The 12,880-nt window shown below is 45.2% G+C and overlaps 1 protein-coding gene across 5 annotated transcripts in view; it reads right to left on the bottom strand.

Moving 5' to 3' along the window:
- Nucleotides 1–6,979: 6,979 nt before the first annotated feature.
- TSHZ2 (teashirt zinc finger homeobox 2) overlaps nucleotides 6,980–12,880 on the bottom strand; it is a 708,208-nt gene continuing 702,307 nt past the window's right edge. For all 5 annotated transcript variants that reach the window (XM_058679408.1, XM_058679406.1, XM_058679407.1 and 2 more), the window contains one exon: nucleotides 6,980–7,764. Coding sequence is in view for 1 of the 5 variants with exons in the window: in XM_058679405.1 (XP_058535388.1) it covers nucleotides 7,763–7,764 (2 nt within the window). In the remaining 4 variants the exon portion in view is untranslated. The remainder of the gene's footprint in view (nucleotides 7,765–12,880) is intronic.

A 12,880-nucleotide genomic window follows, 5' to 3' on the forward strand; every position in this document is an offset into this window, starting at 1 on the left:
TACAGATTTATTAAGCCTGATGTAGAAAGACAATTAACAGTAACATCTCCAGTAAGCATAAAAAGAGCACTTCTATTCAGTCTTGTGCTTTGAAAATCTAAATATATTTTTATCATATAAATAATTCTTTTCATGTTTTAAGTGCATCTGTGTGGTTTTTTTTTTTTTCTCTCTCTCTCCTTTCATTTTCAGCTTTTCAATTGGCCAAAGCAGAAGTCGGCGTTGACGGGAACAAAGCTGAGTGAGAAGCCAAGGATGCCAGAGGCCTGTCTGTGCTCTGCTGTACCAGCTAGGCTTCAGCAAGGAGGCCGCGAGCGGTGGCGTTCCGAGGAGGGTCGTGGCTGGACACACCCAGGTCCTTAGGGCCGGCAGGTGCGTGTCCTGATGCAAGAGACGATAAGGTTTCCAATGGCAACAGTCTATCTCCAATAGTTACTGAGTGGTAATAACAAAAAGCCTTTTTTTTGTTTTAATTCACAAAGGAAAGAGTTATCATGGTTTAAAGATGTAACTAATATAATTAATAGAAACCTTTGGGATGGAAATGAGGGGCTCCATACGATCTTGGTGAGTGTGTTGTGATTTTTTCCACAATAGCTAGAAGAAGTAGCATTTATTATTTAGGACCTTAATTACAGTTCTCAAAGTGGAATGATTTTCCTTTTTTTTTTTAAACCACCTCTTTAGATGTAAAAAATAATGGCTTTTGTGATATAATTTACGGGTTTTCTTCATCTCCCCCATCAGATTTTATTTCTAGTGATAAAGTGGTATTAAGAAAAACACCTCTCTTTCTGCACATGATTTGCAAGCTGGGATGTCATACCGGGGCTCAGAGCTGAGGCGCACCCGGACAAGGTCAGGGGCTGATCTGGCCATGCCATTTGACCTGATTTCTATGGGACATCGAGATCAGCTTGTTCGGTGATGAGGAGCGATGGCAGGGCAGGCAGACTGAGGCCCTGAGGGGCGACTGAAGGAGCCCCTTTTACGGAAACCCTGTGGTTTTGTTCCATGCACACAGGCCATCCTTTCTGACTGGCTTGTGTCTTGGGCAGCGCCAACGCAGCAAAAACCTTTGGTGACCCACAAAACAGTGACTGCGTTGCAAACTGGTAGTATTCAGATAATGGGGAGTAGAAGAAACTGTGGCCAGTCAAGGGAAGAATTTTCCAGATCTTAGCTCCATGGGCATGGATGCGGTTCTGTGATGAATCTGTTTGGCCACAGGGTGGTATAATCTTCCCAGCAGAAAAGTTTTTTTTTTTTTCCTCATTGCAAGGACAATTTATAATCATCAAAAACAAGTGAAACATGGTTTTGATTAAAACAGCCTGTTGGCTCAATAATCTCTGTAATTTTAAAAACATCCTTAATGCAGAAGAAGACGTGGATGTCAGGAATGGCCTGGGGCCCCATTACAACAGCAACCGAATAAATAAGGAGAAGAATCGCGAGGTCATAAAAACAAAATTAAGCTAATGTTTCAAATTTTGACAATTATGAATTCTTCGGCTAAGAAGACATTAAAAAAATACTCAGGCACTATTAGATCAAATACAAAGAGGATCATTCTACATGGATGAGTGTGCAGTGTTCCCAGGGGAAGCATGCCTTAAAGGAAAAGGTCTGGAATAGGATGGCAGTTCCTCCCTGGATCCAGCAATGGGACGGGCAGGACTCATGCAGACAGACAAACTTGGTTCTTAGAGTTTCTTTGTAAACTCAGATCTAAATTCTTTCATATGCTATCGAAAGAGAATGATCAGGAAAAAAATTACAAGCATATTTTTTTCTATACAAAAGAATCCTCATTGTAGACTAGTTTGAAACAAGCAAATATAACAAATCTGTGTTCATACATGGCGATATAGTTAGTATATACACATATGTACAGTATAAAAATGCTCAGAAAGCCTACATCCCAGCCATCCAAGCTGTACTGTACACAAGGGAAACAGCCTGGGTTTGCTTCCTGGTACACAGGCAGGTGTATTCTATATACAGCATGCAGGCAATAGAAAATTAGTGGCTCGCACAGAACATTCTATAGATATGGTAGCGGTCATTTTTCGTTGAAAATGACTGGTCTGCTCTCCTAATATAAAAATGTGTTTGCCTTTCTTCGCTGGCATATCAACAATTTCTTCAGAGCAAGGATGAATGCTAATTCTTGCAACTCGCTCTGACCCATTCCCCCAGACACTGCCCTTCCTAAGTAAAATGACAAGAATGCAAAATCCAAAGGGGCAAATATAAAACATAAACAGATCTGATGCCAGATTTCCTAAGGCGTTACAAGAACTCTGCATTACAAGCACTGGTTAACTGTTAAAAAGACTGAGTATAATCAGCTAGTTTCGAGTTGAAAGAGGTTGATGGTTCACACTGACAGTGCCTGCCTCTTTACAAACAAAACTGGGAAGGACTGGAAAGGACTGGAAAGTTACTGTCAGAGACCAAAAGGGACGTTGTAACTCGAGATAGTTGACAAGGAAGAACACTGAGCCAAATGAGAGTTGTTTCTGTGTGTTGGCTTTTGGGACTCAAGTTGCACATTCCAGCATCTGCTCTAAAATCCAAGTATTCTGTCGTAAAACTGCAATCCTTCCGTAGTCCTCATCTCAATGTAGACCTGGCAGCTTTTCACTTCTCTAAAGACTGGTTGAATTTTGTGTACTTAAAAAATATACACGCACATGAATAATTCCTGATGCTACATGAGTCATTTAGAAAGTGAAAATATTCCTGCCCAGTTTTCAGAATTGAGACATAATCGGGTGATTGTTCAGGTTCTGTAAATATTAGCCATAGCTTGGGGACTGACATCCAAATGGAGGTTTCAGCTCAAGATAACCAGTGAGCACATTGGAATTTATTTTCTGAAGGGGTGGAGAGGAGTGGTTGGAATCGCTTTCAGTGCTATGTTTTCTTCTTTTCAACTTTTTGGGGTCCTTACCAAAGAGCAGTTACTTGTTCATCCAAACACTGTTTTAAGGAAATAAACACGCTGCAGAGGGATGCACTGAATTTGTCTTCTGTCAGTAGGCTGTGTGGTGAAAGGCCTCCGTGACAACCGTGTGGCTGCTGCAGAGATCCTTCCTAGGCCAAAGGGTATCACGTCAGGGTGCCATTCCTTGGAAGAGCCACTTGACCTGGAATATATTTTTCCCAAGGAAATGGACAGAGTGCTGTTGCAGAAATAGCGTTCCACCTGGTACTAACATTTTAAAACAGTCCCATTCTAATCCATAAAACATTTCCAGTTTTCCCTGCAGCTTTGAGCTGCCTTGTGCATGAGTAATTTTTGGAGAAACACCCACGCCCGTTAGCCCATTGTTGGAAACTGTTGGAGCAGGATGCACCGGAGTGGTCTCCCTGCGTGTGCCTTCGAACCTGTCGCAGAAAGCCAGAGGAGAGAAGTGGCTTTTTCTTTGCAGGAAGAGATAAAACTCCCCTGCAGAAATTCTGAAGATGAGTCGCAAGGATCAAAATGTTTAATACTTCCCCACAATGGAAACAGGTCTCTATTTGGGGGAGATGGAAATTTCTCTCACTTTCTTCAGCTCAATCTTTGCCTAAAAGTACTTCATAGATATTTTGAGAAAGTGCCACACAGAGGGAGAAAATGAAATTAGCATTTTAACATCTCACAGGGGGGAAAGTAAGCCAGAAATTTCATTTTGATTTTTTTTTCGGCTTAATGCATGTTCCAAATACACTGCTTTCTTCGCTCCTTAGAACTACGTGTGTGTGTGCGTGTGTGCATGTGTGTGCGTGTTAAAGCCATCAGTTAGCATTATTTTAGGGTGCATCTACACATTACTATTCTTTTTGGAGAGAAGAGAGGAAAATGTGAAAACGATATTTTTAATTTTTCCCCTTCACTAAAACATCTAACAAGCTTAGAAAATGCAACTTGAATGCAAAGAAAAGGTTGAACAGAGTCAAGTGACCTAGGACGCCAAGGAAGGAAAAGCAGTGTAACGCAAAACCCTTGGAAGGCCTGTGATCTGCGGAGAAGTGTCGGAATATCAATCCTTGCCACACTGCCCATGGTCACTGGAACGTAGCCGTGAAGCTTATGTGGATGTATATGTCCAACTTGTACCCATGAACACACACTCGCTTCCTACTAACCAGAGTTACATAAACGTCATTACATTGGCTTGCTTCCTGCATGTCAGCCAAGTTCAGCGACTTTTGCCTACGACATTAATTATGCAAGATTTAAACAACCAGGTAGGCACATCTCGGGGGGTGAGTTTGGAGAAATCTATTTGTGGCCTGCAAGACCTTCTATGGAGAGTGTCTGGGCTATCCAATTTATTCCATGAGTATTTTCAGTTTTTAGGTCTTGACCTATTTTTTTTTAAAGCTATTTGCTGTAGGCTTTTCAGAAGAAAAATTTCCTATTCTTGAAATGCTATGATTTTGACCCCGTGTGCACTCTGCCCCTTGCGCTCACCCCCTCGGCCCCTGCTCAGGTCTCTGGAGGTGAGCTGCACTCAGGACCTGCTGTCAACAACGGGAGATGGGGGGTGCCCGGCTGCCCGGCCTCTGGTTAGATCAGGTGTAGGAGTGGGATGCTGTGTGAAGTGTTCACTGTTGAAGCCTGGCATGCCCAGAGCCTTGTTGCCCGTACGACAGGTGCTCGGTAATTTTTGTGGAATGAACTTGCTGAATAAATAGCCTTCTCTGTGATGCCTTGCGCTACCAGTGCTTCGTGATGCACTGTACACTTGGTAGATTTGCTGGACTACAAAATGGGGTCAGATACATAAAATATTTGTATGTATGTATTTTTAATGGCCATTTCAATTTGCAGCGGGTTGCTGGCTGCAGGCTGGAGGGCGAGGTTGGGGAGGGAAAAGCACTCTGTCTCTCACAGATACCCAGGGGTGGCAGTGGACCCAGGCTTCAGGGCAATTTGCATGCTATTTGCATGTCATTTTCCTTGTTGCTTCTAATGCTCCAGAGAAAGGAAGGGCACGGTGTGAAAGTGGGCAAAAACACTCTCCTGAGTTCATGTTAGTTTTTCCCTCCAGAAAGAAGATTCTAGAAGCCTGCCATGGGGTTCCAAATGTGGGCAGGCCTGGTGTCTAGGAACATTCTGAGAGTTGCACAGATCTCAGGGTAAGCCCAGACCTTGTTTTCTCAGATCAGCCGCCCCCCTCGGCAGCGAAGTTCTCGGCTGCCAAGCGTCAGTCCATGAGTTCCCCCAATTTATCAGCATGCTCGTCTCTCGCCTCCCACCCACCCTACTGTAGAGACTGCTTTAACAAAGCCATCTAGGTTGTATATTGAGTCAGACGATTTGTTATTTTTCTTTCTTAGGAGGGAGAGAGTTTCCACGGAGGCATTGAAAACTCTATCCTCTGCCTCTCCCCATAGTGGGAGAGCTCAGGGGCGTGTTTTTGGAGAGCCGTGGCAGGACCTGAATTATGTAACTTGGTCTAACAACCCTAGGTTGGAGCAGGCCATTTTTAACAGCTTCATGAACCCCAATGCTAACGCCTTGCTTTTCCTGTAATGGAATCTTGTTGTTGAAGGACGGTGTTCAGTAGGGTCCACCCTTCAATCTTAACCCACCCGAAGACTGCTCCTTTCCAGTTGGGCTCCATTCATTTCTGGTTGAATAGGTTAAGCAAAGACAGACCTCGCTGTTCTCAATTCACTTTATGATCCTCCCATCATAAAAAGTAATATCAGCACCTTGCTTTTCATGTCAGAACCACATTTGAGCCGCTATTCCCTATGCCCATGAGTAAATCCCATAAAAGCTGCCCGCTTGTACTGTTGCTATTTTTCCTTGTGGGTGATTGATGGATGGATGGGTGCTGACACCTCAATGAAGCTATTTCGACTGCTATCTCAATCCGATGATGTGAGGGGTATATTTTCTGTCCATGCCTCATTACTTCAGAATGACATTCCTGGAACTTCATTTACTTTTTCCCTCCTTCCCCGAAGCGCCATATTTCTTCCCATCTAGGTTATGCATGCCATAAAAAAAGCAATTTGCTATTATATGTGGCATAAGGGCAACACTTTCCCTAGGAGGTAAATAAGTTCTTCTTTTTTTAATCCCAACGTTGAATTTAGGGATCATGTCAAAATTTCCAAAACCATTCCAAAGGCAGACTCTGAGAAAGAGCATGATTTGGTTTCATTTTCTCATTACTGAGGTTTTTTTTTTTTTTTTTTTTTTTGGGGGGGGGGATCATCTTTATAATTGAAACAACACAAACTACGTTTGTTTCAAAAATCATCTAGATTGTAGGTCATGCCTAGAATAGTTTAAATTTTTTACCCATAGCAGAGCAGCATGTTGCCACACAATGCAGACTTATGTGTCCTTTGAGAATAAGCAAATTCATTGTTTAAGTGCAATGATGGATTTGTCTATTACAGGTTGTTTTGAGTTATGTAGGAATTGTTTAACTACAGTAAACATACCTACCCCTGCTCTTCCAAACTGCGCGCTAGGTATGCAAGACTTTTAATATTAAAACATGCTCTCAGCTTTTTCCAAGTTGACTCAGGGCCTGATTTTAATCTGTGTAATACAGTATTCCCGTTAATAATAACGTATAATTAAGACATCCGTTAAAAATCCATAACGTTAATTTAATGGAGAAAATCTAATACAGTTCTATTGGAATTTTTACGTTAAATTAACTTTAACGGGCTTTTAATGGATGTCTTAATTAGATCTCATTATTAACGGGAATATTCCACAAATTAAAATTGGGCCCTTAAAGTTTTAATGAAAAAAGTTGCAGGAACACATTTAACATGGACACCCTGTTTCAGGCGTTCTGTTGCTTCCAAAGCCAGCTGCATTTCAGAGCCGTAAACAGCAGGTCCTGCGGCGAGAGGCCCCAGCAAAGCCGTGGACAGAGCCGTGGGGCGAGCCGCCTGGCCTGCCCATCAGCCCTGGTGGCTCCCCCGGAGCGCAGATCTCCTGCGGCAGTGGGCATGCTTACAATGATTAAAGAAAAAAGCCAAACTCATCCAAAACTTAATGATGAAACCGTAGAAGCCTTCCCCCTGCATAGAAAAAGTCTTTGGCAGCAACATGGTTAAGCCTAACTGTCTGAACAACTGTCACAGGAGATGAACACGGTTCAGAGTGTTTCTTGGCTCAAACTCTGGTTTAACTGAATAATTCTTCTTTGCAGTGATGAATCTGTCCCCAGAGCAGGGGCAGGACGGGGCAATCCAGGTGCAACCGTAATTGTTACACTGAACAGAAACATTTCCTTTAGACAAACGTTCCCAGGGGAGTTATAAATAGGAAATGGACATTACCATGAAAAGTAAGCTTCCAAATGTCTACACGGAGGGCAGCCTACTTGGAGATTACTCTGCGAGCGGAGTCTCCACTGCCTGGCCTGCTACAGACTGACGGAGGAAGTCCATCAGCGTCCTCAATCACTCTTTCTTCAGTGGCACTTTGTTTTCTTGGGACAGCGAGAAGAGGACCGTGGAGACGAGACAGGCCCATTGCAGTTTATCAATGAAAATCTAATATCGCCCATAAGCAGAGAAGTGGAAATCAATAATTCATTACCAAATTGTTAGTGAGGATGAAGAGAAATGGCTGGGGTGAATTTTTTTTTTTTTGGCAGCCTTCTCAGAGCGGGGTGTCAAGAGGCATTCAGCGAGTTCAGTGTCAGGAGCGGGTGGTGTGTGGTGCAACGAAGAAGGCCTTCGCACGAGGTGGGTCCAGGCTGGGAGGTGGAGACTAAGGCATTTGTCCTGCAATGGGAATCAGAACAAGAAAAGATGCGTTATTTTCCGAGGTGCAGCCCAGGTGGCCGTTTCCCCAGGGTGGCCGGATTGCCCACTTGCATTTCTGCGGTTCTGAGGTTCTGAGCACGGTTAACCTAGTCCGGGCTGGAAGGCAACCAGATGAAAGGACCTGCAAAGGGGTAGCCACATTCAAACGGGGGGGACAGGGGAACTCACATTTGAAACCTGAAAAACGCTAGAACATTCACACACGGCAGAGAGGTTTGGAGGAGACCCGAGTTCAGAGGCACAGCCCTCACGACTCACAGCACTCACGCCCCTTGCTGGAGGAAGGGGGCCCTGAGCTCACTGCACAGAGGCAGCCCAGGAGGGAAGGCAGTGCTTACACGCACCATAGGGACGGGCCTGGGGGGCCACACAAGATGGGAAAGCAGACAATTGTCGTTACAGATTTCTTTTTATCAGAAAGTCAGATTTACAGAGAGAAGGAGAGACAGTTAACCCGCTGGTTCACTCCACAAGTGTCTGAAGCAGCTGGAGCTGAGCTGATCCAAAGCCAAGAGCCAAGAGCTTCTTCCAGGTCTCCCACGCGGGTGCAGGGTCCAGAGCTTTTTGGGCCGTCCTCAACTGCTTTCCCAGGCCACGAGCAGGGAGCTGGATGGGAAGTGGAGCAGCCGGGACACGGGACTGGCTCCCATTGTGACCCTGGCGTTTGGAAGATGAGAATTCAGCTAACTGAGCCATAGTGCAGCCCCACAGGAGAGACCCACAGAAGCAGAGAAAACAATGGTGGTTGCCAAGGGCTAGGAGATACAGGGGAAAGCTATGGGTCTTCCCTCCCTCAGTCCTGCCTTCCTTCCTTCCTTCTCTCCTCCCCTCCATTTCCTCCTCTCCCTTCTGTATCTATTCTCTCCCTTTTTCTTCCCTCTTCCCCTCCTTCCTTCTGTCCTTCCCTCCCCCACACAGTGTGAGTTTGAAGCAAGATGATTGGCATTCACTATTAGTTATTGTCTATAAATATAATCAACACCGCTGGATTGTATACTCAAAAATACTTAAAATGGAGTGTCTGTTTTACCATACTTAAAAAGGGGAAAATGCTGTGTATGCTTTTTTTTTTTTCAATCATAGAACATTTGGAAAAAAAAAAATCCACCCGTGGCCCAGCATCCGGATAGCCCCGTTCCCTCGCTGCTGTTTCCGCAGGTCCTCTCTCTCCTCATGCTGAGCCCCAGTGATGCAGCTGCAGGTGCTGCAGGTGCTCCTGTGTGTGCCCATGACAGGAAAGCACCTCTGTAAAGAGTTCCTGAGTCCCAGCGCACCAGTGATCACACTTTACTGAACCATTCTTGGCTTCCTAAATCATCCTTATGATGCTGCTCATGTAATTTCCTTGCAATTTTACCCAATCACATATACTGCTTGCTGTCTCCGTGCTTAAAGCTTCTCTCACCATGTTGGGCTGTTTCCATGGACCTCAATTCCAAGTGTGGGATTCCTGAGTCAAAACGCGTGGATGCCTGCGTGGCGGGCAAGTGCCACTCCAGGCGATCCACCGACCCTCCGCCTCCCATCGCCAATTTTTTTAACTGTTTGGATTACTTACTGTGTGGAAGTCATATAATTTCCATTAACCCCATCTGAGTGGAGTTCTTTGTTAATATTCTGTTATTTAATACTAGTGCTCATTCAAATGAGAAAACACGTTAGATCTAAATACCATTTCCTTTTCCTTTGGCAAAGGGAAGCTTTCAGGATTCCAGCAGAATAGAAACATTGACAATCATACCGCATGCGATAGGTGTGGAGCAGTTGTGTACAAAATAGCGTAACAGACGTTATAAATGATTTCCTGGTAAGACATAGTATGTAATAACAATATCAGCAACCAGTTATTGTGTATACTGATCAAAATCCAGGCACTTTGTACATATTACTGACAACTCTTTAAACATTCTCTCTTTCTCTCTCTTTCAATTAGAGAGAAGGTCTCGGAGAGGTCAGCAAGTGGTCCAACGTGACATAGCTGATAAACAATAGGACTGGCATGGTGTGGCACAGTGAGGTAAGCTGATGCTCGCAAGGCCGGCAGTCCGTATTGGCGTGTGGCTTGGAGTCCTGGCTGCTCTGCCTCCTCTCCAGCGCCCTGCTAATGTACATCGGAAAGTGCAAACGATGGTCTGACCGTCTGAGCTCCTGGTCCCATGAGGGAGACCCAGACAGAGACCAGGGCTCTTGTGTTCTGGCTGATCCAACCCCTACCCAATGAAATATGGAGAAGTCTTTCTCTGTCTCTCCCACTCTCTGTCACTCCTCCTTTCAAATAAATAAATTCTTTAAAATGATAAGTAAAAAGTAGAGCAGGGGAGCAGATTTTTTAAAAAAATTATTTACTTATTTTTATTGGAAAGTGGAATTTATAGAGAGGAAAGACAGAGAGAAAGATCTTCCTTCCCAAGTAGTTGCAATACCCGGAGCTAAGCTGACCCGAGGCCAGGAGCCAGGAAATTTTTCCGGGTCTCCCATGTGGGTGCAGGGTCCCAAGGCTTTGGGACATCCTGGAATGCATTCCCAGGCCACAGGCAGGGAGCTGGATGGAAGGTGGGGCCCATATGGGATCTTGGTGCATGCAAGGTGCGGGCTTTAGCCACTAGGCAACTGCACCGGACCTGGAACAGGTGTGGGTTTTTTTTGTTTGTTTGTTTGTTTTTTGTCTGTTTGTTTTCTTTAACTTAGTGGTTAGGATGTTCATATTCTACACTGGAGTTCTTGGGACCTGCTCCTGGTGCTGGCTCCTAACTCTTGCTTCTTCCCAATACTTATTTTGGGCTGCACAAGCAGTAGCTCAAAATAGCTGAATCCTTGCTATTCACATGGGAGACCTGGGTTGCTTTGGTCCGAGCCCAGTCCTGACTGTGGTGGGTATGTAGTGGGTGAAGCAGAGGATGAGAGCTCTGTCTATCTCTGCTTCTTAGAAAACCCAAACAGCCCGAGAGTATTGCACAGCTGTCCAAGCAGGCTTTGCCACGCTGGAGCGCGCCTGTGCCCTGCCTGGATTCCCACCGTCAGCTGCAGGGAGCCACATCCCTTTGGCCTTAGGTGTGCACTCGGGCAAGCAGTAACTGTGTGATTGGGACCCCCGCAGGTCTAGACCATCCAGGAAAGACAGTCAGGTGTTGGGCTTTTCTTAGGGCACAGTTTACTCTTGCGGAGGTGACAAGGAAGGAAAAAGGCAAGTCATGTTGTTGTTGTAAATCCACTTCCTGTGATGTGCTTCACAATACACATTAACATGCTGAAGACAGATTGGTCTTGCCATTACATCCAATCAAACACGCAGCCGATCCTTTTCCTCCCTACAAAACACTCAGCGATATACTGGAGTGTGACTTTCCGGAAAGCAGCCCTGTGGTATTCTCGTACAAAGACAAAGGAAGTTGTCCAGTCCCAGTGGTCTCTGCCCTGATTTCAGAATTGACTTTCTGTGATTCCTCGCTGTCTGGCTTCCTGGGGTCCAGGCGTGAAAGGCTCCTGTTGCCCTGAGGATGACGGTGCCCGTGTGTCTGTGTCGTGCTGTCCACGTGAACCCGTGTCTGCCCTCATGTCAGTGTCGTGAAGCTGTGGTGCAGAAAGTCAGGATGGCAACACGTTCCAGCCTACAAGGCAAGGGGGTGGGAAGCCGTGGAGGTGGCCTCCGGAGTGCTGGCTTCTGAAACGCCTTGTACAGTGGCAGTGCTGCCTGAAAGAGTTAAACACCAGCATCATTAATAATTTAGAGGCCTTTCCCCAGGAGCATCTCAGTACAGTTGGTTTTAAATTCCAAGTGGGAGTGTTTTCTATTAAAACGTGGCTGTGAAGCTGTTTGTGCTTGCAAAGTTTCCCCAGGTCCCACCAAGGTTGACGGAGGAACCGGGTTCTTGCAGAGGTCAGTGGTCCTGCGTCAGCAGCAGAACGCAGCAGAGAGCTGGGATACTGAGCCACGGTGCTGCAGTCCACTCCTGCTGGCTTTTCATTCCTCCTTGACTTTCTTTTTTAAAGAAGATGTATTTATTTTGGCAATACAGTAACAGAGGGGACAAGGAGAGAGTGGAAGAGAGGAGAGAGCGAGTTTGTATTTTCTGGTTCACACCCCAAATGCTGCGATCAAGACTAGGTCTGGTGGATCTAGGAGCCAGGAAATCCATTTGGGTCCGCTACATGGATGGCAGGGGCGTCAGTATTTGGGCCAGCAGTCATTGCTCTCCCAGGAAGTTGGATCAGAAGCATGACAGCCAGACTAGGGTTATAATTATTTGTGTATTAATTCTAGAGCCACTAACAGGTACCAGGTCCTCATGTTCCCTTTAGTCCTGACTTTGTCCCTCTTCCAACTCCGCTTCATTGTTGGGCTTCGTGGCCAGCCACAAGGTGGTCGGGATGTCTCCAGGGTTGGGGGCATCCCTGGTATCTCACGGATCATGGGTGGTATTACCTGCTGTTCTGCAGCATGTTCTGAAATATATTGGATAAATATTAATACCGCAAAGATAAAGAGGTTGAGATCAAGGGAGTTAAAATAATTTCTTCCCATGACGCTTAAGTGATGGGGTCAGGGAAACTGACTCCTAATCTAGAGCTTTGTAAAACTGGTTGAAACTTAAAACACATGTGCTGAAAAAATGTAAAATATTTACATCAAAACCTCCTCTGACAATGAGGCATAGTAGAAATGGAGACATGGGGTGTGTCACAGTGTGATCTTGGGAGAAACCTGAAGTTAATATTTTGCAAATCAATTTACAACTTGAAAATTCAAATTGGCTACCTATACTGCTGAATTTTTTCATTGGGGCTTCATTCAGTTTTTCCTGAGAGAAATCTTTGTGTGAGGAAACTCTTTGGTGGAGAAATTTCAGTTCTGAACACGAGCCACACAATTGCCTACACATAGCGAGAGCTTTGATGTCAGACACGGCTTCACGTGAGGAGGTGGGCAGTATTTTTTTTTTTTTTAAAGATTTATTCATTTCATTACAGCCAGATATAAGGAGAGGAGGAGAGACAGAGAGGAAGATCTTCCGTCCGATGATTCACTCCCCAAGTGAGCCGCAACGGGCCGATGCGTGCCGATCCGATGCCGGGA

This window comes from Ochotona princeps, chromosome 22 (assembly GCF_030435755.1).
Source record: "Ochotona princeps isolate mOchPri1 chromosome 22, mOchPri1.hap1, whole genome shotgun sequence".
Lineage (NCBI taxonomy): Eukaryota > Metazoa > Chordata > Mammalia > Lagomorpha > Ochotonidae > Ochotona > Ochotona princeps.